The sequence below is a fragment of the Ylistrum balloti genome, unplaced genomic scaffold (genome assembly GCF_031769215.1).
Source record: "Ylistrum balloti isolate Yb309-2 unplaced genomic scaffold, AGI_CSIRO_Ybal_v1 Utg370474, whole genome shotgun sequence".
NCBI lineage: Eukaryota > Metazoa > Mollusca > Bivalvia > Pectinida > Pectinidae > Ylistrum > Ylistrum balloti.
In genome coordinates, this window is record NW_026782311.1 from 207431 (window position 1) to 231920 (window position 24490).

Here is a 24490-nt window from a genome sequence, read left to right on the forward strand (position 1 = left end):
TATTACTGCAGTGTATCTTCAGTTCAGTACAAATAATGGCAAATGTTTTCCCTGTTTCTTTGACACATGTTTTAAAGTTATGTAACTAAATTTTGTTTCCACACGAGTAATAGAAACGACAAATGAATATTTTTTTCATGAATTGAACAAAATTTTTGACGAAATATCACATATATGTTAAACTATTTGAATAAAGACTAATATATCGATTATAGCAGTACTTGTAGTTGGTTGTGTTGAAGTGGGGATCTAAACCGGCCATTTACACAAAACTGATTCCCAAACACAAGTCATAGTATTTATAGCCCCCGCTTTCCAAACATATTGTAAGTAAATTTTAACGAAATATCACATATATGTTAAACTATTTGAATGAAGAGTAATATATCGATTATAGCAGTACTTGTAGTTGGTTGTGTTGAAGTGGGAGTCATACTGAAAGTCGGAGTTGTTGTGGATGGAGTTGTTGTGGCAGTTGTCGTGGTAGTTGTCTCAGTGGTGGACGGAACTGTGGTAGTCGATGAAGTAGTTATTGATTTCTTAGTGGTTGTAGTACTTGAAGTGGTGGTTGGCGATAGAGTGGTTGTCTGAGCAGTTGTTTTAGTGGTTGTCGGAGTTGAAGCTGCAGTGCCAAATAGAATGCATTCACAATGTTCTATTTAATCAGAAGAAAAAAGACGTGTCATATCTAATCTCTTTGGCAACAACTTTGTTTTACACCCTTTTAAAATTTTGATGTCGTTAAGCCATACGTTATCTTTTTGCCATGCTATGCCAAATCTGCAATGAAATAGCTTACATACAATGTACTAAAGTGTTTAACGTTATATTCTCATAGCCATTACCATGAGTTAAACCCCATATGCACACAAAAAACCAACTTGAAATCAATTATAAAAGAAATGAACGAAATGGGAAGGTGGTTAAAATATAAGTAAATGTGCTTATTTCTAGCAATAATAAAGCAATTTTTCAGTCATTGAGTGGCATTACATTGTTGTTGATGATTAAATCAGAATACACGTATTATCTACATTAAACAATACGCAAAAAAAAAAAATGTCTCAATACCTAGATAATTATACATCCCGTTTGTCGTTTCCTTCCTCTCCAGGCTGACATTATCTGATAATTATATCTATATCGAGGACATGACGTTACTGGATACTGATATACGAAAGTTAGCAGCAATATATATATTATATATGAAGGGTTTTGAAGTGTATAACGTCCGATTTCGATTGCATTTCTGTGTGATTAAAGCAATGGGCTGTATATATTGTTTAATGTATAATCAATGTTTTGTGCAGTTACTACTATTAGTTACATTAAAGTTCTATAATATTCATAACATGCATTGCAAGATGACGGAATCTACTGGCCTTCCGGTAACTCATTTGGAAAACCCATTGGACACTTATGTTGGACTATGTGCAAACGTTTTGGTAATTTTGTATGGACATCACCTTTCAGTGGCCAATATTTTACTATGTTGCCTATATATCATAATCATGTTTATCTACACCTGCCCTATTTCCTCTAATACCGAAATATGTGTCAAATACTTACCTAGATTTTTCAATTTATTCATTATGTTTTTATCAATGCTGACCTGAGGGTGAACACGTAACGTGTATGATGTGATCATTAAGGCAGGTTGTATGTCTGTATCGAGGACAGATGGATAAGTCAACTTCCTGTCCACTACATATGATTTGGGCATTCAACACGGGTACTCCAAAGTCCTGGACTTCCCTATGTGTCGCCACGTACCTGTATGAGACAGTGACACAGTTATTTATCATACAGTTGACAGAGTGTTCGTAGGTATTAAAAGGTCTGTAAGTGGAGACACACGGTTACAATGATAAGTCACACAATATCATCAACTTCAGAATTGAAGTCGGTTAACAGTATCATATATTTTAGAAAAATGCTATGCAGTTTTCATTGTCTCCTGGTAAGTTTGTTATCTCTGACCAAGGATTGTAATCTCATGTGACAGGGATGTGAAGCAATCACAGATACACAAACGAACATCGGCAATAAGTATCTATTTGCCATTGTGTTTGTATCGATAACCTAAGGACTTCTGATTAAAGTGAGTTTAGAATGTGGCCTAGCTCTCCAGATCTCTATTTACAGCCTTTGGGCGCATTGCTTTAAGGCGTCTACACTCACTGATATTTCCCACTTTAGTATTGTCATCAATTTGTCACAATTTCACACTCACAGGAACACCACCACCACCACACACACCACATCACCATAGACACCACCACAAGCACCGCACACACACACCACACACACCACCACCACCAACACACATCACCACACACACTACATACACCACACACACGCAGACATACAACCACACACAGACACACCACCACACGCCACACACTACCACACACACACACACCACACACCCTCACACACACACCCTCACACACCACAACACACGCCACACACACACCACCACACACCCCCCCACACACACCACACACAATTTCACACCATACTCACACACACCACCACCACACACACACACCACACACGCTCACATCACACTCACACCACACACACACACTCACACCACACTCACACACACCACCACCACCACACACCACACACACTCACACCACACTCACACACACCACACACACAAACCACACACACACCACCACCACCACAACACACCAAACACACACACCACCACCACACACCACAACACACACACCACCACACACCACACACACACACACAACCACACACCACAACACACACATCACCACACACACACACACACCACCACTACCAACACAACACACCACACACACACAGACACACCACCACACACCATACAAGGTTATTGCTTGTGTCTTACTATTTCCACGATTTTATTTCTAAAAGAAACAAATCGCAGACATAATTATTAACTTTATCCAGTGGAGCAGTCAGTAAATTGTCTATAATTAACCTCGTGATCCAGCAGATCTCATCAACAAAATAAAAGGTTTCTACTTAATAAAACAAACAACTTTACAAACATCGATTATATTGCCAATGTAACCTTCAGTTATAAAAAATATCGACGACAAATTTATAAAAAAAATGTATCGACATTGAAACCATCAGATTTACAAAAAATATCCAATGCATCGACATTGAAACCACCAGATTTCCAAAAACATTCTATACATCGACATTGAAACCACCAGATTTACATAAACATCCGATGTATCCACATTGAAATCATCAAATTTACAAAGACAGAGAATACATCGACATTTAAACCATCAGATTTACAAAGACGTAGAAAATATCGACATTGAAACCATCAGATTTACATAGACTTAGAAAACATCGACATTAAAACTATCAAATTTACAAAAACATCCAATACATCGAAACTGAAACCATCATATTTATAAAAACATCCAATATATCGATATTGAAACCATCATATTTACAAAAAACATCTAAAACATCGACATTGATATCACCAAATTTACAAAAACATTTAATATATCGGGTTTGAAACCATCAGATTTACAAAAAACATCCAAAACATCGAGATTGAAGCCATGAGATTTACAAAAACATCCGATACGTAGACATTGAAACCATGAGATTTACAAAAACATCCAATACATCGACATTGAAACCTTGAAATTTACAAAAACATCCAATACATAGACATTGAAACCATCAGATTTACAAAGACGTAGAAAATATCGACATTACAGCCACCAGATCAACAAAAACATCCAATATATCGACATTGAAACCATCATATTAAAAAAAGGCCCCAATACATCGACATTGAAATCATGAGATTTACAAAAACATCCAATACATCGACATTGAAACCATCAGATTTACAAAAAACATCCAAAACATCGACATTGAAATCATCAGATTTACAAAAACATCCGATACATCGACATTGAAACCATCAGATTTACAAAGACGTAGAAAATATCGACATTAAAACCACCAGATCAACAACAACGTCCAATATATCGACATTGAAACCATCATATTTACAACAAAAGACACAATACATCGACATTGAAACCATGATATTTACAAAAACATCCAAAACATCGACATTGAAACCTTGAGATTTACAAAAACATCCAATATATCGACATTGAAACCATCATATTTACAAAAAAAGCCGCAATACATCGACAATGAAACCATGAGATTTACAAAAATATCCAATACATCGACATTGAAATTATTAAGTTTACGAAAGCATCCAATATATCGACATTGAAACCATCAGATTTACAAAAACATCCAATACATCGACATTGAAACCTTGAGATTTACAAAAACATCCAATACATCGACATTGAAATTATTAAGTTTACGAAAGCATCCAAAACATCGACATTGAAACCATCAAATTTACAAAAAAATCCGAGATTGAAATCATCAGATTTACAAAAACATCCAAAACATCGACATTGTAACTATCAGATTTACAAAGACATAGAAAATATCGACATTGAAACCATCAGATTTACAAAAACATCCAAAACATCCAAAACATCGAGATTGAAATCGTCAGATTTACAAAAGCATCCAATACATAGACATTGTAACTATCAGATTTACAAAGACATAGAAAATATCGACACTGAAACCATCAAATTTAGAAAAACATCCAATACATAGACATTGAATCCATAAGATTTACAAAGATATATAATACATAGACATTGAAACCATCAGATTTACAAAGACATAGAAAATATCGACAATGAAACCATCAGCTGATTTCCGATACATGGAGACCGCACCTTACACTTCAATCGTGATATGTAGACAGCCCTAGGTGGTTGTAAATGATCTTTTTCGAGCCACCAATAAAGCATATTTATTCAATACAAATGAAGTAGGACTTTTATTTGAAACGGGTGTAGCTTTAGAAATGTTGATTAACCAGCACATGATTAGTTAGTTTTTTTAACATAGCAAAATAATGAAGCATGGTTTTTGTGATTATCATTCATCAATTTTCAAAGACTAAAATGCAATAAAAATGGGGAAAACATGAAAGGATAATAACGACAGGGAAACAATTTAAAATAATTCAAAGAGGTCTTAAAGACTCTAGTTTGGTGATATGATTCTCCAACAGATTAAAAACAAACCTATTGGCGAAAAGTGTCCCTCTAATGACTTGGCTTGACTTTGTTTATAGCGAAGCTGAATTTACAAAACAGGTCACAAATACCTTTCCGTTCAAAATCTCTTTTAGGTATATTATTATGCCTAACAATAACAAATTCATTGACCAAAAATATCAGCTTTGAACAAAGTTGTACGATATGCGTGATGATTTAAATTTCTCAATTGTTCATTTCACATTTGTAAGTAGCAATTTTCCTGCCTCCAACTGACACATTTCGCAGTTGATTTATAGAGTTTGTTCCCAATATCAAGATTTTCGTGCAAGACGTCGAAGGCTTATCAAATCTAACAACACGTGCGATGAACATTACAGACAAACTGAACGGTAGTTATGAAGACTTCGTTTAAATTCCATTTACTTTTGCAATATGATGTTGGACTTGTTTGATAACTAACATCGTGGGTATCTTCGGTGACGTAGAAGATGATTTCCCTTCCGAGACACATTGTCTCATGCACCTCGTAAGTTGATATGGTCTGCGTGCAAATCTAACTTTGTTTACATTTTTCCCGATTTTCATTGAATTTGAATTTGGACAAATGACGAAGGAATCTTGGAAATACTATTTAAAATATTGCGCAAATTAATTGCTTTTGGTTAACCATTCCATTGCTACAGAAATATCAGAAAGATAACAAACCCTTGAGTGGTTCCAATCGTTCTACATACTACTCGACTGTTTTCGTTTGTCCATCTGTCTGCACAAACCACGTGATCAATACCGTTGGTATTGATTAACAAAATGCCATCGTGCGAATTTGGTCCGGAATTAGACATCAATGTCACATGCATCAAGTCTACAAGACAGAGTAAATTATGAGACATAGTAGTGACAAGTACAAACTCTTTGACGACAGACACACATCTGTTAAAAAAAGTCTGTCATTTTCTAAACCAGCAACATTTACAAACTAGTTCATCAAAGTTATATGTTCAAGTCTCCATAAAGAAATAAAAGAGTCTTATACAGCCTCTGTCTTGCTTACATGGTTTACTTTGCTAAAATTGATCAATTTAGATTGAAGGAAAAGTATTTATTATAATCAGCACAAAATTGAATTATTATAACAGAAGTAGGATTTCAAACAATTGCTGTCTTTCTACTAATGCCCCCCTCCTGTCCAGGTGGTCGAAACACTGTCCATACAAAATTAACTCCCTTCACCTATGCATGTTTCGGGCAAAATGATAACAAATAGTCCAATCATTTCCACATATGAAGAATGATTTAAAAGAAGTTGTCCTTTTGGGCCCCATCCGCCCCATGGGACTGAGACTCTTCGTTTATACAAAACTGATCTCCCTTCATCCAGGTATGCTACAAGGCAAATTAGGTAGACTCAATCATTCCTACAGGTGGAGTAGGATTTTAAATAGTCTGCTCCATTTGCCTTATTGGGCCCCGTCCCACTAGTCTCTGGGGATCTAAACCGGCCATTTACACAAAACTGATTCCCAAACACAAGTCATAGTATTTATAGCCCCCGCTTTCCAAACATATTGTAAGTAAATTTTAACGAAATATCACATATATGTTAAACTATTTGAATGAAGAGTAATATATCGATTATAGCAGTACTTGTAGTTGGTTGTGTTGAAGTGGGAGTCATACTGAAAGTCGGAGTTGTTGTGGATGGAGTTGTTGTGGCAGTTGTCGTGGTAGTTGTCTCAGTGGTGGACGGAACTGTGGTAGTCGATGAAGTAGTTATTGATTTCTTAGTGGTTGTAGTACTTGAAGTGGTGGTTGGCGATAGAGTGGTTGTCTGAGCAGTTGTTTTAGTGGTTGTCGGAGTTGAAGCTGCAGTGCCAAATAGAATGCATTCACAATGTTCTATTTAATCAGAAGAAAAAAGACGTGTCATATCTAATCTCTTTGGCAACAACTTTGTTTTACACCCTTTTAAAATTTTGATGTCGTTAAGCCATACGTTATCTTTTTGCCATGCTATGCCAAATCTGCAATGAAATAGCTTACATACAATGTACTAAAGTGTTTAACGTTATATTCTCATAGCCATTACCATGAGTTAAACCCCATATGCACACAAAAAACCAACTTGAAATCAATTATAAAAGAAATGAACGAAATGGGAAGGTGGTTAAAATATAAGTAAATGTGCTTATTTCTAGCAATAATAAAGCAATTTTTCAGTCATTGAGTGGCATTACATTGTTGTTGATGATTAAATCAGAATACACGTATTATCTACATTAAACAATACGCAAAAAAAATTGTCTCAATACCTAGATAATTATACATCCCGTTTGTCGTTTCCTTCCTCTCCAGGCTGACATTATCTGATAATTATATCTATATCGAGGACATGACGTTACTGGATACTGATATACGAAAGTTAGCAGCAATATATATATTATATATGAAGGGTTTTGAAGTGTATAACGTCCGATTTCGATTGCATTTCTGTGTGATTAAAGCAATGGGCTGTATATATTGTTTAATGTATAATCAATGTTTTGTGCAGTTACTACTATTAGTTACATTAAAGTTCTATAATATTCATAACATGCATTGCAAGATGACGGAATCTACTGGCCTTCCGGTAACTCATTTGGAAAACCCATTGGACACTTATGTTGGACTATGTGCAAACGTTTTGGTAATTTTGTATGGACATCACCTTTCAGTGGCCAATATTTTACTATGTTGCCTATATATCATAATCATGTTTATCTACACCTGCCCTATTTCCTCTAATACCGAAATATGTGTCAAATACTTACCTAGATTTTTCAATTTATTCATTATGTTTTTATCAATGCTGACCTGAGGGTGAACACGTAACGTGTATGATGTGATCATTAAGGCAGGTTGTATGTCTGTATCGAGGACAGATGGATAAGTCAACTTCCTGTCCACTACATATGATTTGGGCATTCAACACGGGTACTCCAAAGTCCTGGACTTCCCTATGTGTCGCCACGTACCTGTATGAGACAGTGACACAGTTATTTATCATACAGTTGACAGAGTGTTCGTAGGTATTAAAAGGTCTGTAAGTGGAGACTTCAAAACCTGATGTTGTCTTGATAAGATCATTTGAAATTTCTGCATGTATTAGTTATTCTAAAGCTCGACTCTTTATCTTCCGTGACACCAGGTCTTATTCTCCTGATACTTAATCAGAAGCCTTCTCGTAAATATTTCTTTTTATCCTATTTTGCCCTATTTTTGTATTGTTTTAGTCTGGATGTTGATTTTTTTTACATGATGATATTTTCTTGATCATTTTTACACGGTTACAATGATAAGTCACACAATATCATCAACTTCAGAATTGAAGTCGGTTAACAGTATCATATATTTTAGAAAAATGCTATGCAGTTTTCATTGTCTCCTGGTAAATCTGTTATCTCTGACCAAGGATTGTAATCTCATGTGACAGGGATGTGAAGCAATCACAGATACACAAACGAACATCGGCAATAAGTATATATTTGCCATTGTGTTTGTATCGGTAACCTAAGGACTTCTGATTAAAGTGAGTTTAGAATGTGGCCTAGCTCTCCAGATCTCTATTTACAGCCACAGGCACACCATAACCACCACAGACACCACCACAGGCACCACACACACACCACACACACACAACCACCACCACCACACACACACACAAATAAACAACCACACCACACACACACACACACACCACCACCACCACCACCACAACCACCACACACCACACACACAAACACACCCTTACACACCACCACACACACACACATTGAAACCATCAGATTCACAAAAACATCCAATATATCGATATTGAAACCATCAGATTTACAAAAACATCCAATATATCGGCACTGAAACCATCGGATTTACAAAAACATCCAATACATCGACATTGAAATCATCGGATTTACAAAAACATCCAATAGATCGATATTGAAACCATCAGATTTACAAAAACATCCAATACATCGGCACTGAAACCATCGGATTTACAAAAACATCCAATACATCGACATTGAAATCATCGGATTTACAAAAACATCCAATACATCGACATTGAAATCATCAGATTTACAAAAACATCCAATACATCGGCACTGAAACCATCGGATTTACAAAAACATCCAATACATCGACATTGAAATCATCGGATTTACAAAAACATCTAATACATCGACATTGAAACCATCAGATTTACAAAGACGTAGAAAAGATGGCCATTAAGACCATTATATTTACAAAAACATCCAAAACATCGACATTGAAACCATGAGATTTAAAAAACATCCAATATATCGACATTGAAACCATCAGATTTACAAATAACATCCAATACATCGACATTGAAACCATCAGATTTACAAATAACATCCAAAGCATCGACATTGAAACCGATCAGATTTACAAAAACATCCAATATATCGAGATTGATACCATCAGACTTACAAAAACATCCAAAACATCGAGATTAAAATCGTTAGATTTAAAAAACATCCAATTCATAGACATTGAAACCATTAAATTTACAAAAATCATCCATTAAATTGATATTGAAAACATCAGATTTACAAAAACATCCAATATATCGACATTGAAACCATCAGATTTACAAAAACATCCGATACATCGACGTTGAAACCATAAGATTTACAAAGATATATAATACATAGACATTGAAACCATCAGATTTACAAAAACATCCAAAAAATCGAGATTGAAATCATCAGAATTACAAAAACATCCAATATATCGACATTGAAACCATCAGATTTACAAAAACATCCAATATATCGAGATTGATACCATCATATTTACAAAAACATCCAATATATCGAGATTGATACCATCATATTTACAAAAACATCCAATACATAGACATTGTAACTATCAGATTTACAAAGATATATAATACATCAAATTGAAACCATCAGATTTACAAAGATATATAATACATAGACATTGAAACCATCAGATTTACAAAGATATATAATACATAGACATTGAAACCATCAGATTTAGAAAAACATCCAATACATAGACATTGAATCCATAAGATTTACAAAGATATATAATACATAGACATTGAAACCATCAGATTTACAAAGACATAGAAAATATCGACAATGAAACCATCAGCTGATTTCCGATACATGGAGACCGCACCTTACACTTCAATCGTGATATGTAGACAGCCCTAGGTGGTTGTAAATGATCTTTTTCGAGCCACCAATAAAGCATATTTATTCAATACAAATGAAGTAGGACTTTTATTTGAAACGGGTGTAGCTTTAGAAATGTTGATTAACCAGCACATGATTAGTTAGTTTTTTTAACATAGCAAAATAATGAAGCATGGTTTTTGTGATTATCATTCATCAATTTTCAAAGACTAAAATGCAATAAAAATGGGGAAAACATGAAAGGATAATAACGACAGGGAAACAATTTAAAATAATTCAAAGAGGTCTTAAAGACTCTAGTTTGGTGATATGATTCTCCAACAGATTAAAAACAAACCTATTGGCGAAAAGTGTCCCTCTAATGACTTGGCTTGACTTTGTTTATAGCGAAGCTGAATTTACAAAACAGGTCACAAATACCTTTCCGTTCAAAATCTCTTTTAGGTATATTATTATGCCTAACAATAACAAATTCATTGACCAAAAATATCAGCTTTGAACAAAGTTGTACGATATGCGTGATGATTTAAATTTCTCAATTGTTCATTTCACATTTGTAAGTAGCAATTTTCCTGCCTCCAACTGACACATTTCGCAGTTGATTTATAGAGTTTGTTCCCAATATCAAGATTTTCGTGCAAGACGTCGAAGGCTTATCAAATCTAACAACACGTGCGATGAACATTACAGACAAACTGAACGGTAGTTATGAAGACTTCGTTTAAATTCCATTTACTTTTGCAATATGATGTTGGACTTGTTTGATAACTAACATCGTGGGTATCTTCGGTGACGTAGAAGATGATTTCCCTTCCGAGACACATTGTCTCATGCACCTCGTAAGTTGATATGGTCTGCGTGCAAATCTAACTTTGTTTACATTTTTCCCGATTTTCATTGAATTTGAATTTGGACAAATGACGAAGGAATCTTGGAAATACTATTTAAAATATTGCGCAAATTAATTGCTTTTGGTTAACCATTCCATTGCTACAGAAATATCAGAAAGATAACAAACCCTTGAGTGGTTCCAATCGTTCTACATACTACTCGACTGTTTTCGTTTGTCCATCTGTCTGCACAAACCACGTGATCAATACCGTTGGTATTGATTAACAAAATGCCATCGTGCGAATTTGGTCCGGAATTAGACATCAATGTCACATGCATCAAGTCTACAAGACAGAGTAAATTATGAGACATAGTAGTGACAAGTACAAACTCTTTGACGACAGACACACATCTGTTAAAAAAAGTCTGTCATTTTCTAAACCAGCAACATTTACAAACTAGTTCATCAAAGTTATATGTTCAAGTCTCCATAAAGAAATAAAAGAGTCTTATACAGCCTCTGTCTTGCTTACATGGTTTACTTTGCTAAAATTGATCAATTTAGATTGAAGGAAAAGTATTTATTATAATCAGCACAAAATTGAATTATTATAACAGAAGTAGGATTTCAAACAATTGCTGTCTTTCTACTAATGCCCCCCTCCTGTCCAGGTGGTCGAAACACTGTCCATACAAAATTAACTCCCTTCACCTATGCATGTTTCGGGCAAAATGATAACAAATAGCCCAATCATTTCCACATATGAAGAATGATTTAAAAGAAGTTGTCCTTTTGGGCCCCATCCGCCCCATGGGACTGAGACTCTTCGTTTATACAAAACTGATCTCCCTTCATCCAGGTATGCTACAAGGCAAATTAGGTAGATTCAATCATTCCTACAGGTGGAGTAGGATTTTAAATAGTCTGCTCCATTTGCCTTATTGGGCCCCGTCCCACTAGCCTCAGGGGATCTAAACCGGCCATTTACACAAAACTGATTCCCAAACACAAGACTCAACATCCAAAGTCATGGAATTTATATCCCCCGCTTTCCAAACATATTGTAAGTATACATTTTAAAGGTTAGGAATAAACATGTCATAATGCTATATAGAATGATATATTCTCTTGAGCTATGGTGTATTGCTTTAAAGCCAAAGAAAGATGTAAAGGATTATAGAGAGTAGATGTTTTATTGGACATATCAAATATTAACCAATAAAGTGAGCTAATTGAAGAAAACTTGCATATAAGTAACTATATTGGTGCTAAGCAGATCAATGGTCATCAGCAGGTATAGCAGTCCACAAAATATCATGATTGGTAAGTCTATGCTGTTTAAGAAGGTCCTGGAAAGATGGAAAATTTTGATCCATATTGAAGTCACCAAAAAGAAGTTGTGAAGCGGGGAACTGAATAGTTCTATCAACATGGCCGAAAAATTCTGATATAGAACTTGCTGACGGTCGGTACGGGACTGCTATGGTGGTTGGAGGATTCAGTGAATGGATGCTGACAGCTAAAACCTGACAGAGATCATGTGAATGTGCAATTATAACACCAACAGAAAGAGAATCTGCAAAATAAAATACTAATCCATGCTTTGTTAGTTTGGAATAATGGCTGTATCCATCAATGTTGTTGTGTGTGTTTGAAAGATGAACATGCGTCTCTGACATACAGATAATTTTGAGAATTTGTAATTTTTCATTTCGTCTCATATCTTCTGCATGCTTATTAAGTGACCTGATGTTAATATGTCCAATGTGTGTACCTGCAGTCCTTTTCAGTGGAAGCACCCAGGAGAGACAGGATTCCATTTTCATGCGTGTCATTTCAGATGCTGCTTATTGGTGGATTTTTATGTCTGTTTCACAAAAAAAAAAAAAAAAAAAAATACTGAATTCCTTCCCTTGATGTTGCCCTACTGAGTATGGTATTTGCAAGGCCTTGAGGTGTTGGGAATCGTTTTGGCTTGGCAAAGTTTGCAACCATGAACTGGTAGGTGCTTCCCTGAGATTTGTGTGCTGTCAATCTATAAGCCAGAACTAAAGGAAACATACGCCTTTTTACAGGCACTGAGCAGTTTGATGCCAGCATAAACTTCCCAGCAATAGACTCCACTGCTACCGCATTCCTCAGATGGAGTGGCGAATCCTTTTTCTTTGCTTTCCCAATGAGATCATTTTCAAATTTTAAGTAAATTTTCCCACTTAATTGGTCATTTGGTGGTATGTTATAATCAACGACTGTGCCTATTACACTATTTACTAAATGATCCGCTTTATCATTTTTTTGTCAACATTAAACGAGCCCCTTTTGCAAATACAAGAGTAGAAGGTAGCCCTCCAGTCTTGTATATATTGTATTCCAGTACCGATACCTGCTGCATTATATGTTTGAAAATAATTGGAAAAGAAATATACCAGTTAAAAGATTGTTTTTCTTTATAAATATATGGATGATAACTCTGGTGCTAAGTTTAATAATAAACTGATAATATTTGTGGGACTTCAAGTTACATCTAAATCAGATTATATTTAGGAAAGTTAGAGCACAAAAAGTGACCGACCAATAAAAAACAAAGGATACCTCATTTGTATGCATAATTATTAACAGATGACACTGATAGTCAAACTCAGTCTTAATGACCCCAAGATGCATCTGCTGACCAAGTTTCACCAAATTGAATGATATTTCGGGAAGCTAGAACACAAACGAAAGTGTGACAGACGGACGGATGGACGGACGAACGGACGAACCCAAATTAATATCCCCCGTTTCGCTGAAAGCGGGGGATAATTATGTTAGCTGCTGACCGTCAAAGGCATATCCATGAATAGTTCAGACTCAATGTGTATTTGACGTTTTAGTTTCCTGTGTAGCCTGAAATCTTCGGTAGTTGCTAAGTAACACAGAAACTTACGAACAACAGACTGTGTCGTTTTTATTTCCGGTGTGTAATGTGTATGTGCCACTTGACCATGTCCACCACCTGTTTAAAATGAAAAAAAAAAAAAAAAAAAAATAATAATATCAAGATTAAAGAAGAGACTGAAATTTATTTCAGCACGCGGAGTAAGACTAGAGAAATTCATAATTAGCATGAAAGTCCGACTGCTTGCCATACGACATTCTACATTCGAATATGGATATCACGCATTTAGACCTAAAACATTCAAAACTCAGTATTTGTAATTTTACTATTTGTGCTTTTGAGAACTTAAACAGTTCCATTCGTACAGCAACATTCTGTGTTTTAGCCACAATGAATAAATGTAGGATCTTTTACTAGTTTTAATTAATATCTTATACTGTAAATTCTTCAGAATATGAAACGCATAACTTCTTTATTTGTCTGAAATCTCTGTTACTATCTGAGTGCATGTTGTAATTTGTTATCGCCCATATTCTACTGTTACACCACCGATTACCACTGTCAAAACAAATGAAAGAGTCATGTGTCTGTACAGTGTTTATTGATACCTAATTTGTACGGTAACGAACAGAAAAAATCAAAAGCATTTAAAATCTAAAGTTATAAATATCATGCATTTTATCACTAATTTCCACAGCCCTTTTTAGATAAAACCGAGGTAACAAATAGATGGAGTTAGAGGGATACTTTTACACTGGAAATTAGAGCATGGGTTTTGGTTTTAAGTTTAGAATTCATGATATATTCTCCAGTATATGCATAAAGACCAAGCATATTATCCCCATTCTAAAATAATCTGAGTTTAAAAGGGTTGTGATTATCGCAATATCAATGAAATTCAACAAAAACAAAGCCCTGCAGAAATTTGTTCGAAAAGGAATGATTTCCCACACTAAGCCAATCTAAACGCTCCTTTCATCCACTGACTTAGAAGCTCCACCTACTTTTCAATGTAGTTGCCGATAGCTTCAGGCCCAGATGAAAGCGCGCGAGGGTCATATTGTGGGAGGAAACCGGATTACCCGGGGAAAACCCACCTGGTCTGGCAGGTGACCCTTACCTTTTCACGTCCGTTCCAGGAATCGAACACTGGACGGCGAGTGCGTTACCACTGCGCAACCCGACCACCCGGTTGATTCTCCTCATACACGTTATCATGTTTAACATTCTCTTAAATAACTTTTTGTTTTTCTATCATAGTTCTATTATCTTTTGGATAATTTGGAAGTAAAATTCCTCTTCTCTAGGCAAAAAACTAACTTCTTTTCTGCAATAAATCAACAAGACCGTTTTAAAGACTGATGTAAATGTATTGACATGTTGTTGACATGTGTGGCATCCATGTTGACTATTCCGGAAGCGGAAGTTGCTGGGGAGCAGTTATTAATTAGTTCATGTCATTACATCTCCCTTTTTTCAAGTTAAAATCAATGTTATTAACAATATCAAACATGGCCTCTAATCAGTCAATAGATGTACAATAACTAACATTGTTGAACTACTTTAACAATAATTCAACGTAAACTGACTAGTAAAGCACACAATATGACAAAATGATGAATATTTTTAAATGATTCAAATTCCAATAATCCTATGTGTAGGTCTTGGTTGGTTTGTTTACATTTGCGAATAATGGATTTCATTGTTTGATCTGCTCGTTCAGCCATACCATTGGATTTCGGGTATCCTGGACAACTGGTCACGTGTTGAAAATTCCATTCCACCGAGAATTTATAAAACTCCTTGCTACTATAACAAGGGTCATTATCACTCAATACCTGTTCAGGTATGCCATACCTTGCAAAGGTAGTTTTCATGACTTGGATCACAGCTGTTGAGGTTTGATTGGTTAGTCGTACTACCTAAGGGTAGCCAGAAAAGGCGTCTACGACAACAATATACGGGTTTCTATCCAGTTCAAACATGGTCTTGACGGTATTGGGTGTGACAACAATGGTTCAGCTATCTATTGTTTCTGGTAAACTTGACATGGTTCACAAGTTTTCACCAAATTCTCTATGTCCTCAGTCATGCCAGGCCAAAATAACACTTCGCGTGCTTTTGTTTACATTTGCTCATACCTAAATGTCCAGCATGTATTTCCTGTAGCATCTCTTTCCTGAGATTCTTAGGAATTACAACTCTGGATCCCTTGAATACTAAAAGTTCATCTCGATAGTTCCAAAATGGTCGTATCTCATAGGAACAATCACTTCGACTCTCTGGCCATTCATACATTATGGTGATTTTTAAGCTAATGAGCGACTTGAATATTTGCCATGACTCCGTCAACATATACCTCAACGTCATTCTCGGTTGTTGACTGCTCCGTACACATACTGGTGAAAGCTTTCACGCGCAAATGTAACAGCCAATGCCTCACGCTCAATCGATGCGTATTGGGATTCTGTGTCCGTCAATGCCCGTGATGCATACGCGACAGGGAGCCACTCGGTGTTGTGCTTTTGTAGAAGTACTGCGCCAAGTCCTTTCTGACTTGCGTCTGCAGAAATCCTGATCAACTTTGTGGGGTCGTAGTTCAGAAGTACTGGACTGTTTGAGACAATTTCTTTCTAATTCTCAAACGAATTCTGATGGGCATCTGTCCATTCTTAACAGTTTTTCTTATCTAGCAAGCTTTTCAATAGTGCAGTATGCGTCGACAAGTCTTTTATGAAGCGCGCCAATATCTAGAAAATGTTGAATATCGTTTTTGCACTTGGGTTTCCATATTTTGAATAGCTTTGACCTTTCCGAGGTCAGGCTTCACACCATTCTTTGTGACTCGATCTCCGAGAAATTTCACATTTCTCACGCTGAAGTTTCAACCCAGCTTCTCTCGTTTTATCTAACACGTTTCGCAAGTTTCTGTTGTGGTCTGCCTGATCAACCCCCCCCCCCCCCTACCCACATACTTTGATATCGTCCATGGATGTATCTACGCCCCTCATGTTCTCATACAAAAGGTGTATAGTTCTATGTAAGATCTCTGGTCCACAGGAGATTCCGAATGTTAAACGAAGAAACCGACCAAACGGGGTATTTAAGGCACATAATTTAGAACTTTTCTTCCTCAAGTTGTAGTTGCCAAAATCCGCTTGAAGCGTCAAGCTTTGAAAAGACTGTTGCACCAGCAAACTTCGCCATAATTTCTTCACGAGTGGGTAAATTGAAATGTTCTCTACATATTGCCCTATTCAAGTTTCTGGGGTCCACCCAAACGCGCAATTTTCCATTGCTTTTGTGTACAATAACCATGGAATTTACAAATTCAGTTGGCTCCTCAATAGGTTTAATAACATAAAGTTCCTATGGTTCATCTGCCGGTATTTTGGTGTTTTGATATGGTTTTATCTGTCGGTATTTTGGTGTTTTAATATGGTTTTTATATCGGTATTTTGATATGGTTGATATGTCGTTGTTTTGATGTTTTGATATCATTGATATGTCTGTATTTTGGTGTTTTGATATGGTTGATATGGTTTATCTGCCGGTATTTTGGTGTTTTGATATGGTTTATCTGTCGGTATTTTTATATGGATTATCTGTCGGTATTTTGGTGTTTTTATTTCGTTTATGTGTTGGTGTTTTGATATGGTTTATCTTTCGGTATTTTGGAGTTTTGATATGGTTTATCTGTCTGTATTTTGGGGTTTTGATATGGTTCATCTGCCGGTATTTTGGTGTTTTGATATGGTTTAGGTGTCGGTATTTTGATATGGTTTATCTGTCGGTATTTTGGTGTTTTGATATGGTTTATCTGTCGGTATTTTGGTGTTTTGATATGGTTTATCTGCTGGTATTTTGGTGTTTTGATATGGTTTAGGTGTCGGTATTTTGATATGGTTTATCTGTCGGTATTTTGGTGTTTTTATATGGTTATCTGTCGGTGTTTTTATATGGATTATTTGTCGGTATTTTGGTTTTTTTATTTGGTTTACGTGTCGGTGTTTTGATATGGTTTATCTGTCGGTATTTTGGTGTTTTGATATGGTTTATCTGTCTGTATTTTGATGTTTTGATATGGTTTATCTGTCGGTATTTTGGAGTTTTGGTATGGTTTATCTGTCGGTGTTTTGGTGTTTTTATATGGTTATCTGTCCGTGTTTTTATATGGTATATCTGTCGGTGTTTTGATATGGTTTATCTGGCGGTATTTTGGAGTTTTGGTATGGTTTATCTGTCGATGTTTTGATATGGTTTATATGTCGGTATTTTGGTGTTTTGATATGGTATATCTGTCGGTGTTTTGATATGGATTATCTGTCGGTATTTTGGTGTTTCAAAGTGGTTTATCTGCCGGTATTTTGATATTGTTGATATGTCGGTATTTTGATATGGTTTATATGTCGGTATTTTGATATGGTTTATATGTCGGTATTTTGGTGTTTTGATATGGTTTATCTGTCGGTATTTTGGTGTTTTGATATGGTTTATCTGTCGGTATTTTGATATGGTTTATCTGTCGGTGTATTGATATGGTTTAGTTGTTGGTATTTTGATGTTTTGATATGGTTTATATGTCGGTATTTTGGTGTTTTGATATGGTATATCTGTCGGTGTTTTGATATGGATTATCTGTCGGTATTTTGGTGTTTTTATTTCGTTTATGTGTTGGTGTTTTGATATGGTTTATCTGTCGGTATTTTGGAGTTTTGATATGGTTTATCTGTCTGTATTTTGGGGTTTTGATATGGTTCATCTGTCGGTGTTTTGATATGGATTATTTGTCGGTATTTTGGTGTTTATCTGCCGGTATTTTGGTGTTTTGATATGGTTTAGGTGTCGGTATTTTGATATGGTTTATCTGTCGGTATTTTGGTGTTTTGATATGGTTTATCTGTCGGTATTTTGGTGTTTTGATATGGTTTATCTGTCGGTATTTTGGTGTTTTGATATGGTTTATATGTCGGTATTTTGATATTGGTTATCTGTCGTTGTTATGATATGGTTTATCTGTCGGTATTTTGGTGTTTTGATATGGTTTATTTGTCGTTATTTTGATATGGTTTATATGTCGGTATTTTGGTGTTTTTTATGGTTTATCTGTCGGTATTTTGGTGTTTTGATATGGTTTATATGTCGGTATTTTGGTGTTTAGATATGGTTAATCTGTCGGTGTTTTGATATGGTTTATATGTCGGTATTTTGGTGTTTTGATATGGTTTATCTGTCGGTGTTTTGATATGGTTGTTTTGATATGGTTTGATATGTCGGTATTTTGATATGGTTTATATGTCGGTATATTGATATGGTTTATATGTCGGTATTTTGGTGTTTTGATATGGTTTATATGTTGGTATTTTGGTGTTTTGATATGGTTTATATGTCGGTATTTTGATATGGTTTTTCTGTCGTTGTTATGATATTGTTTATCTGTCGGTATTTTGGTGTTTTGATATGGTTTATCTGTCGGTATTTTGGTGTTTGATATGGTTTATCTGTCGGCATTTTGGTGTTTTGATATGGTTTATATGTATTTTGTATTTTGGTGTTTTGATATGGTTTATTTGTCGTTTATTCTGTCGATGTTTTTATATGGTTTATCTGTCGGTGTTTTGATATGGTTTATCTGTCGGTATTTTGGTGTTTTTATATGGTTTATCTGTCGGTATTTTTATATGGTTTATCTGTCGGTATTTTGGTGTTTTGATATGGTTTATCTGTCGGTATTTTGGTGTTTTGATATGGTTTATCTGTCGGTGTTTTGGTGTTTTTATATGGTTATCTGTCCGTGTTTTTATATGGTATATCTGTCGGTGTTTTGATATGGTTTATCTGTCGGTATTTTGGTTTTTTTATTTGGTTTATGTGTCGGTGTTTTGATATGGTTTATCTGTCGGTATTTTGGTGTTTTGATATGGTTTATCTGTCTGTATTTTGATATGGTTTATATGTCGGTATTTTGGTGATTTGTTTATGTTTTGATATGGTTTATATGTCGGTATTTTGGTGTTTTGATATGGTATATCTGTCGGTGTTTTGATATGGATTATCTGTCGGTATTTTGATGTTTTGATATGGTTCATCTGCCGGTATTTTGGTGTTTTGATATGGTTTATCTGTCGGTATTTTGGTGTTTTGATATGGTTTATATGGCGGTATTTTGGTGTTTTGATATGGTTTATATGGCGGTATTTTGAAATGGTTTATATGGCGGTGTTTTGATATGGTTTATCTGCCGGTATTTTGATATTGTTGATATGTCGGTGTTTTGATATGGTTTATATGTCGGTATTTTGGTGTTTTGATATGGTTTATCTGTCGGTATTTTGGTGTTTTGATACGGTTTATATGTCGGTATTTTGGTGTTTAGATATGGTTTATATGTCGGTTTTGGTTTTTGATTTTGATATGGTTTATATATGGTGTATTTTATTTGGTGTTTTGATATGGTTTATATGTTGGTATTTTGGTGTTTTGATATGGTTTATATGTCGGTATTTTGATATGGTTTTTCTGTCGGTATTTTGGTGTTTTGATATGGTTTATCTGTCGGTATTTTGGTGTTTTGATATGGTTTATCTGTCGGTATTTTGGTGTTTTTATATGGTTATCTGTCGGTGTTTTTATATGGTATATCTGTCGTTGTTATGATATTGTTTATCTGTCGGTATTTTGGTGTTTTTATATTGTTATTTGTCGGTGTTTTTATATGGTATTTCTGTCGGTATTTTGGTGTTTTGATATGGTTTATCTGTCGGTATTTTTGATATGATTGATCTCTCGGTATTTTGGTGTTTTGATATGGTTTATCTGTCGATATTTTGGTGTTTTGATATGGTTTATCTGTCGGTATTTTGGTGTTTTGATATGGTTTATCTGTCTGTATTTTGATGTTTTGATATGGTTCATCTGCCGGTATTTTGGTGTTTTGATATGGTTTATATGTTGGTATTTTGGTGTTTTGATATGGTTTATATGTCGGTATTTTGATATGGTTTTTCTGTCGGTATTTTGGTTTTATTTTGGTGTTTTGATATGGTTTATCTGTCGGTATTTTGGTGTTTTGATATGGTTTATCTGCTGGTATTTTGGTGTTTTGATATGGTTGATATGGCGGTATTTTAATATGGTTGATATGTCGGTATTTTGATATGGTTTATATGTCGGTATATTGATATGGTTTATATGTCGGTGTTTTGGTGATTTGATATGCTTTATATGTCGGTGTTTTGATGTTTTGATATGGTTTATATGTCGGTGTTTTGGTGTTTTGATATGATTGATGAGGCGGTATTTTGATATGTCGGCATTTTGGTGTTTTCATATGGTTTATCTGTCGGTATTTTGGTGTTTTGATATGGTTTATATGTCGGTATTTTGATATGGTTTATATGTCGGTATTTTGATATGGTTTATCTGTCGGTATTTTGGTGTTTTGATATGGTTTATCTGTCGGTATTTTGGTGTTTTGATATGGTTGATCTGTCGGTATTTTGGTGTTTTGATATGGTTTATCTGTCGGTGTTTTGATATGGTTTATCTGTCGGTATTTTGGAGTTTTGATATGGTTTATCTGTCGGTATTTTGGAGTTTTGATATGGTTTATCTGTCGGTATTTTGGTGTTTTGATATGGTTTATATGTCGGTATTTTGGTGTTTTGATATGGTTTATCTGCTGGTATTTTGGTGTTTTGATATGGTTTATCTGTCGGTATTTTGATATGGTTTATCTGTCGGTATTTTGGTGTTTTGATGATATGGTTTTGATATATGGTTTATTTTGATGTTTTTTATGGTATATTTGGTGTTTTGATATTGTTTATATGTCTGTATTTTGGTGTTTTGATATGGTTTATCTGCTAATATTTTGGTGTTTTGATATGGTTGATATGTCGGTGTTTTGATGTTTTGATATGCTTGATATGTCGGTATTTTGATATTTTGATATGGTTTATATGTCGGTATTTTGATATGGTTTATATGTCGGTATTTTGGTGTTTTGATATGGTTTATCTGTCGGTATTTTGGTGTTTTGATATGGTTGATATGTCGTTGTTTTGATGTTTTGATATGGTTTATATGTCGGTATTTTGGTGTTTTGATATGGTATATCTGTCGGTGTTTTGATATGGATTATCTGTCGGTATTTTGGTGTTTTTATTTCGTTTATGTGTTGGTGTTTTGATATGGTTTTATTTTGTTTTTATATGGTTATTTGTCGGTGTTTTTGATATGGTTTATCTGTCGGTATTTTGGTGTTTTTATATGGTTTATCTGTCGGTATTTTGGTGTTTTGATATGGTTTATCTGTCGGTATTTTGGAGTTTTGATATGGTTTATCTGTCGGTATATGGTTTATCTGCTGGTATTTTGGTGTTTTGATATGGTTTATATGTCGGTATTTTGATATGGTTTATCTGTCGTTGTTATGATATTGTTTATCTGTCGGTATTTTGGTGTTTTTATATGGTTATCTGTCGGTGTTTTTATATGGTATATCTGTCGGTGTTTTGATATGGTTTATCTGTCGGTATTTTGGTGTTTTGATATGGTTGATATGTCGGTATTTTGGTATTTTGATATGGTTTATCTGTCGTTGTTATGATATGGTTTATCTGTCGGTATTTTGGTGTTTTTATATGGTTATCTGTCGATGTTTTTATATGGTTTATCTGTCGGTATTTTTATATGGTTTATACGTCGGTTTTTTGGTGTTTTGATATGGTTTATATGTCGGTGTTTTGATGTTTTGATATGGTTTATATCGGTATTTTGATATGGTTGATATGTCGGTGTTTTGATGTTTTGATATGGTTTATATGTCGGTATTTTGGTGTTTTGATATGGTTTATATGTCGGTATTTTGGTGTTTTGATATGGTTTATCTGCTGGTATTTTGGTGTTTTGATATGGTTTATCTGCTGGTATTTTGGTGTTTTGATATTGTTTATCGGTATTGTGGTGTTTTGATTATGGTTTTGATTGGTTTATATGTCGGTATTTTGTTTTATGGTTTATCTGTCGGTATTTTGGTGTTTTGATATGGTTTATCTGCCGGTATTTTGGTGTTTTGATATGGTTTATATGTCGGTATTTTGGTGTTTTGATATGGTTTATCTGCTAGTATTTTGGTGTTTTGATATGGTTGATAGGTCGGTGTTTTGATGTTTTGATATGGTTGATCTGTCGGTGTTTTGATGTTTTGATATGGTTTATCTGTCGGTATTTTGGTGTTTTGATATGGTTTATCTGTCTGTATTTTGATGTTTTGATATGGTTCATCTGCCGGTATTTTGGTGTTTTGATATGGTTTATCTGTCGGTATTTTGGTGTTTTGATATGGTTTATCTGTCGGTATTTTGGTGTTTTTATATGGTTATCTGTCGATGTTTTGATATGGTTTATATGTCGGTGTTTTGATGTTTTGATATGGTTTATATGTCGGTATTTTGGTGTTTTGATATGGTATATCTGTCGGTGTTTTGATATGGTTTATCTGTCGGTATTTTGGAGTTTTGATATGGTTTATCTGTCTGTATTTTGGGGTTTTGATATGGTTCATCTGCCGGTATTTTGGTGTTTTGATATGGTTTAGGTGTCGGTATTTTGATATGGTTTATATGTCGGTGTTTTGATATGATTGATCTACCGGTATTTTGATATGGTTGATATGTCGGTATTTTGATATTTTGATATGGTTTATATGTCGCTATTTTGGTGTTTTTTATGGTTTATCTGTCGGTATTTTGGTGTTTTGATATGGTTTATCTGTCGGTATTTTGGTGTTTTGATATGGTTTATCTGTCTGTATTTTGATGTTTTGATATGGTTCATCTGCCGGTATTTTGGTGTTTTGATATGGTTTTATCTGTCGGTATTTTGGTGTTTTAATATGGTTTATCTGCTAGTATTTTGGTGTTTTGATATGGTTGATATGTCGGTGTTTTGATGTTTTGATATGGTTTATCTGTCGGTGTTTTGATATGGTTCATCTGCCGGTATTTTGGTGTTTCGAAATGGTTTATCTGTCGGTATTTTGGTGTTTTGATATGGTTTATCTGTCGGTATTTTGGTGTTTTGATATGGTTTATCTGCTGGTATTTTGGTGTTTTGATATGGTTTATATGGCGGTATTTTGATATGGTTTATATGTCGGTGTTTTGATGTTTTGATATGGTTTAAAAGTCGGTATTTTTGTGTTTTGATATGGTTTATCTGTCGGTATTTTGGTGTTTTTATATGGTTATCTGTCGGTGTTTTTATATGGTATATCTGTCGGTGTTTTGATATGGTTTATCTGTCGGTATTTTGGAGTTTTGGTATGGTTTATCTGTCGGTGTTTTGATATGGTTTATATGTCGGTATTGGTTTATCTGTCGGTATTTTGGAGTTTTGATATGGTTTGTCTGTC

The 24490-nt window shown here is 34.8% G+C and overlaps 1 protein-coding gene across 1 annotated transcript in view; it reads right to left on the reverse strand.

Annotated features, from left to right (window-relative positions):
• Positions 1 to 359: 359 nt before the first annotated feature.
• LOC132555348 (uncharacterized) overlaps positions 360 to 24490 on the reverse strand; it is a 29741-nt gene continuing 5610 nt past the window's right edge. The window contains exons 4-12 of the mRNA XM_060219699.1: positions 16517 to 16686; positions 16215 to 16355; positions 14122 to 14190; positions 13124 to 13363; positions 11382 to 11538; positions 7995 to 8155; positions 5850 to 6006; positions 1613 to 1773; positions 360 to 622 (exon numbers count right to left, since the gene is read on the reverse strand). Coding sequence (XP_060075682.1) covers positions 360 to 622; positions 1613 to 1773; positions 5850 to 6006; positions 7995 to 8155; positions 11382 to 11538; positions 13124 to 13363; positions 14122 to 14190; positions 16215 to 16355; positions 16517 to 16686 — 1519 coding nt within the window. The remainder of the gene's footprint in view (positions 623 to 1612; positions 1774 to 5849; positions 6007 to 7994; positions 8156 to 11381; positions 11539 to 13123; positions 13364 to 14121; positions 14191 to 16214; positions 16356 to 16516; positions 16687 to 24490) is intronic.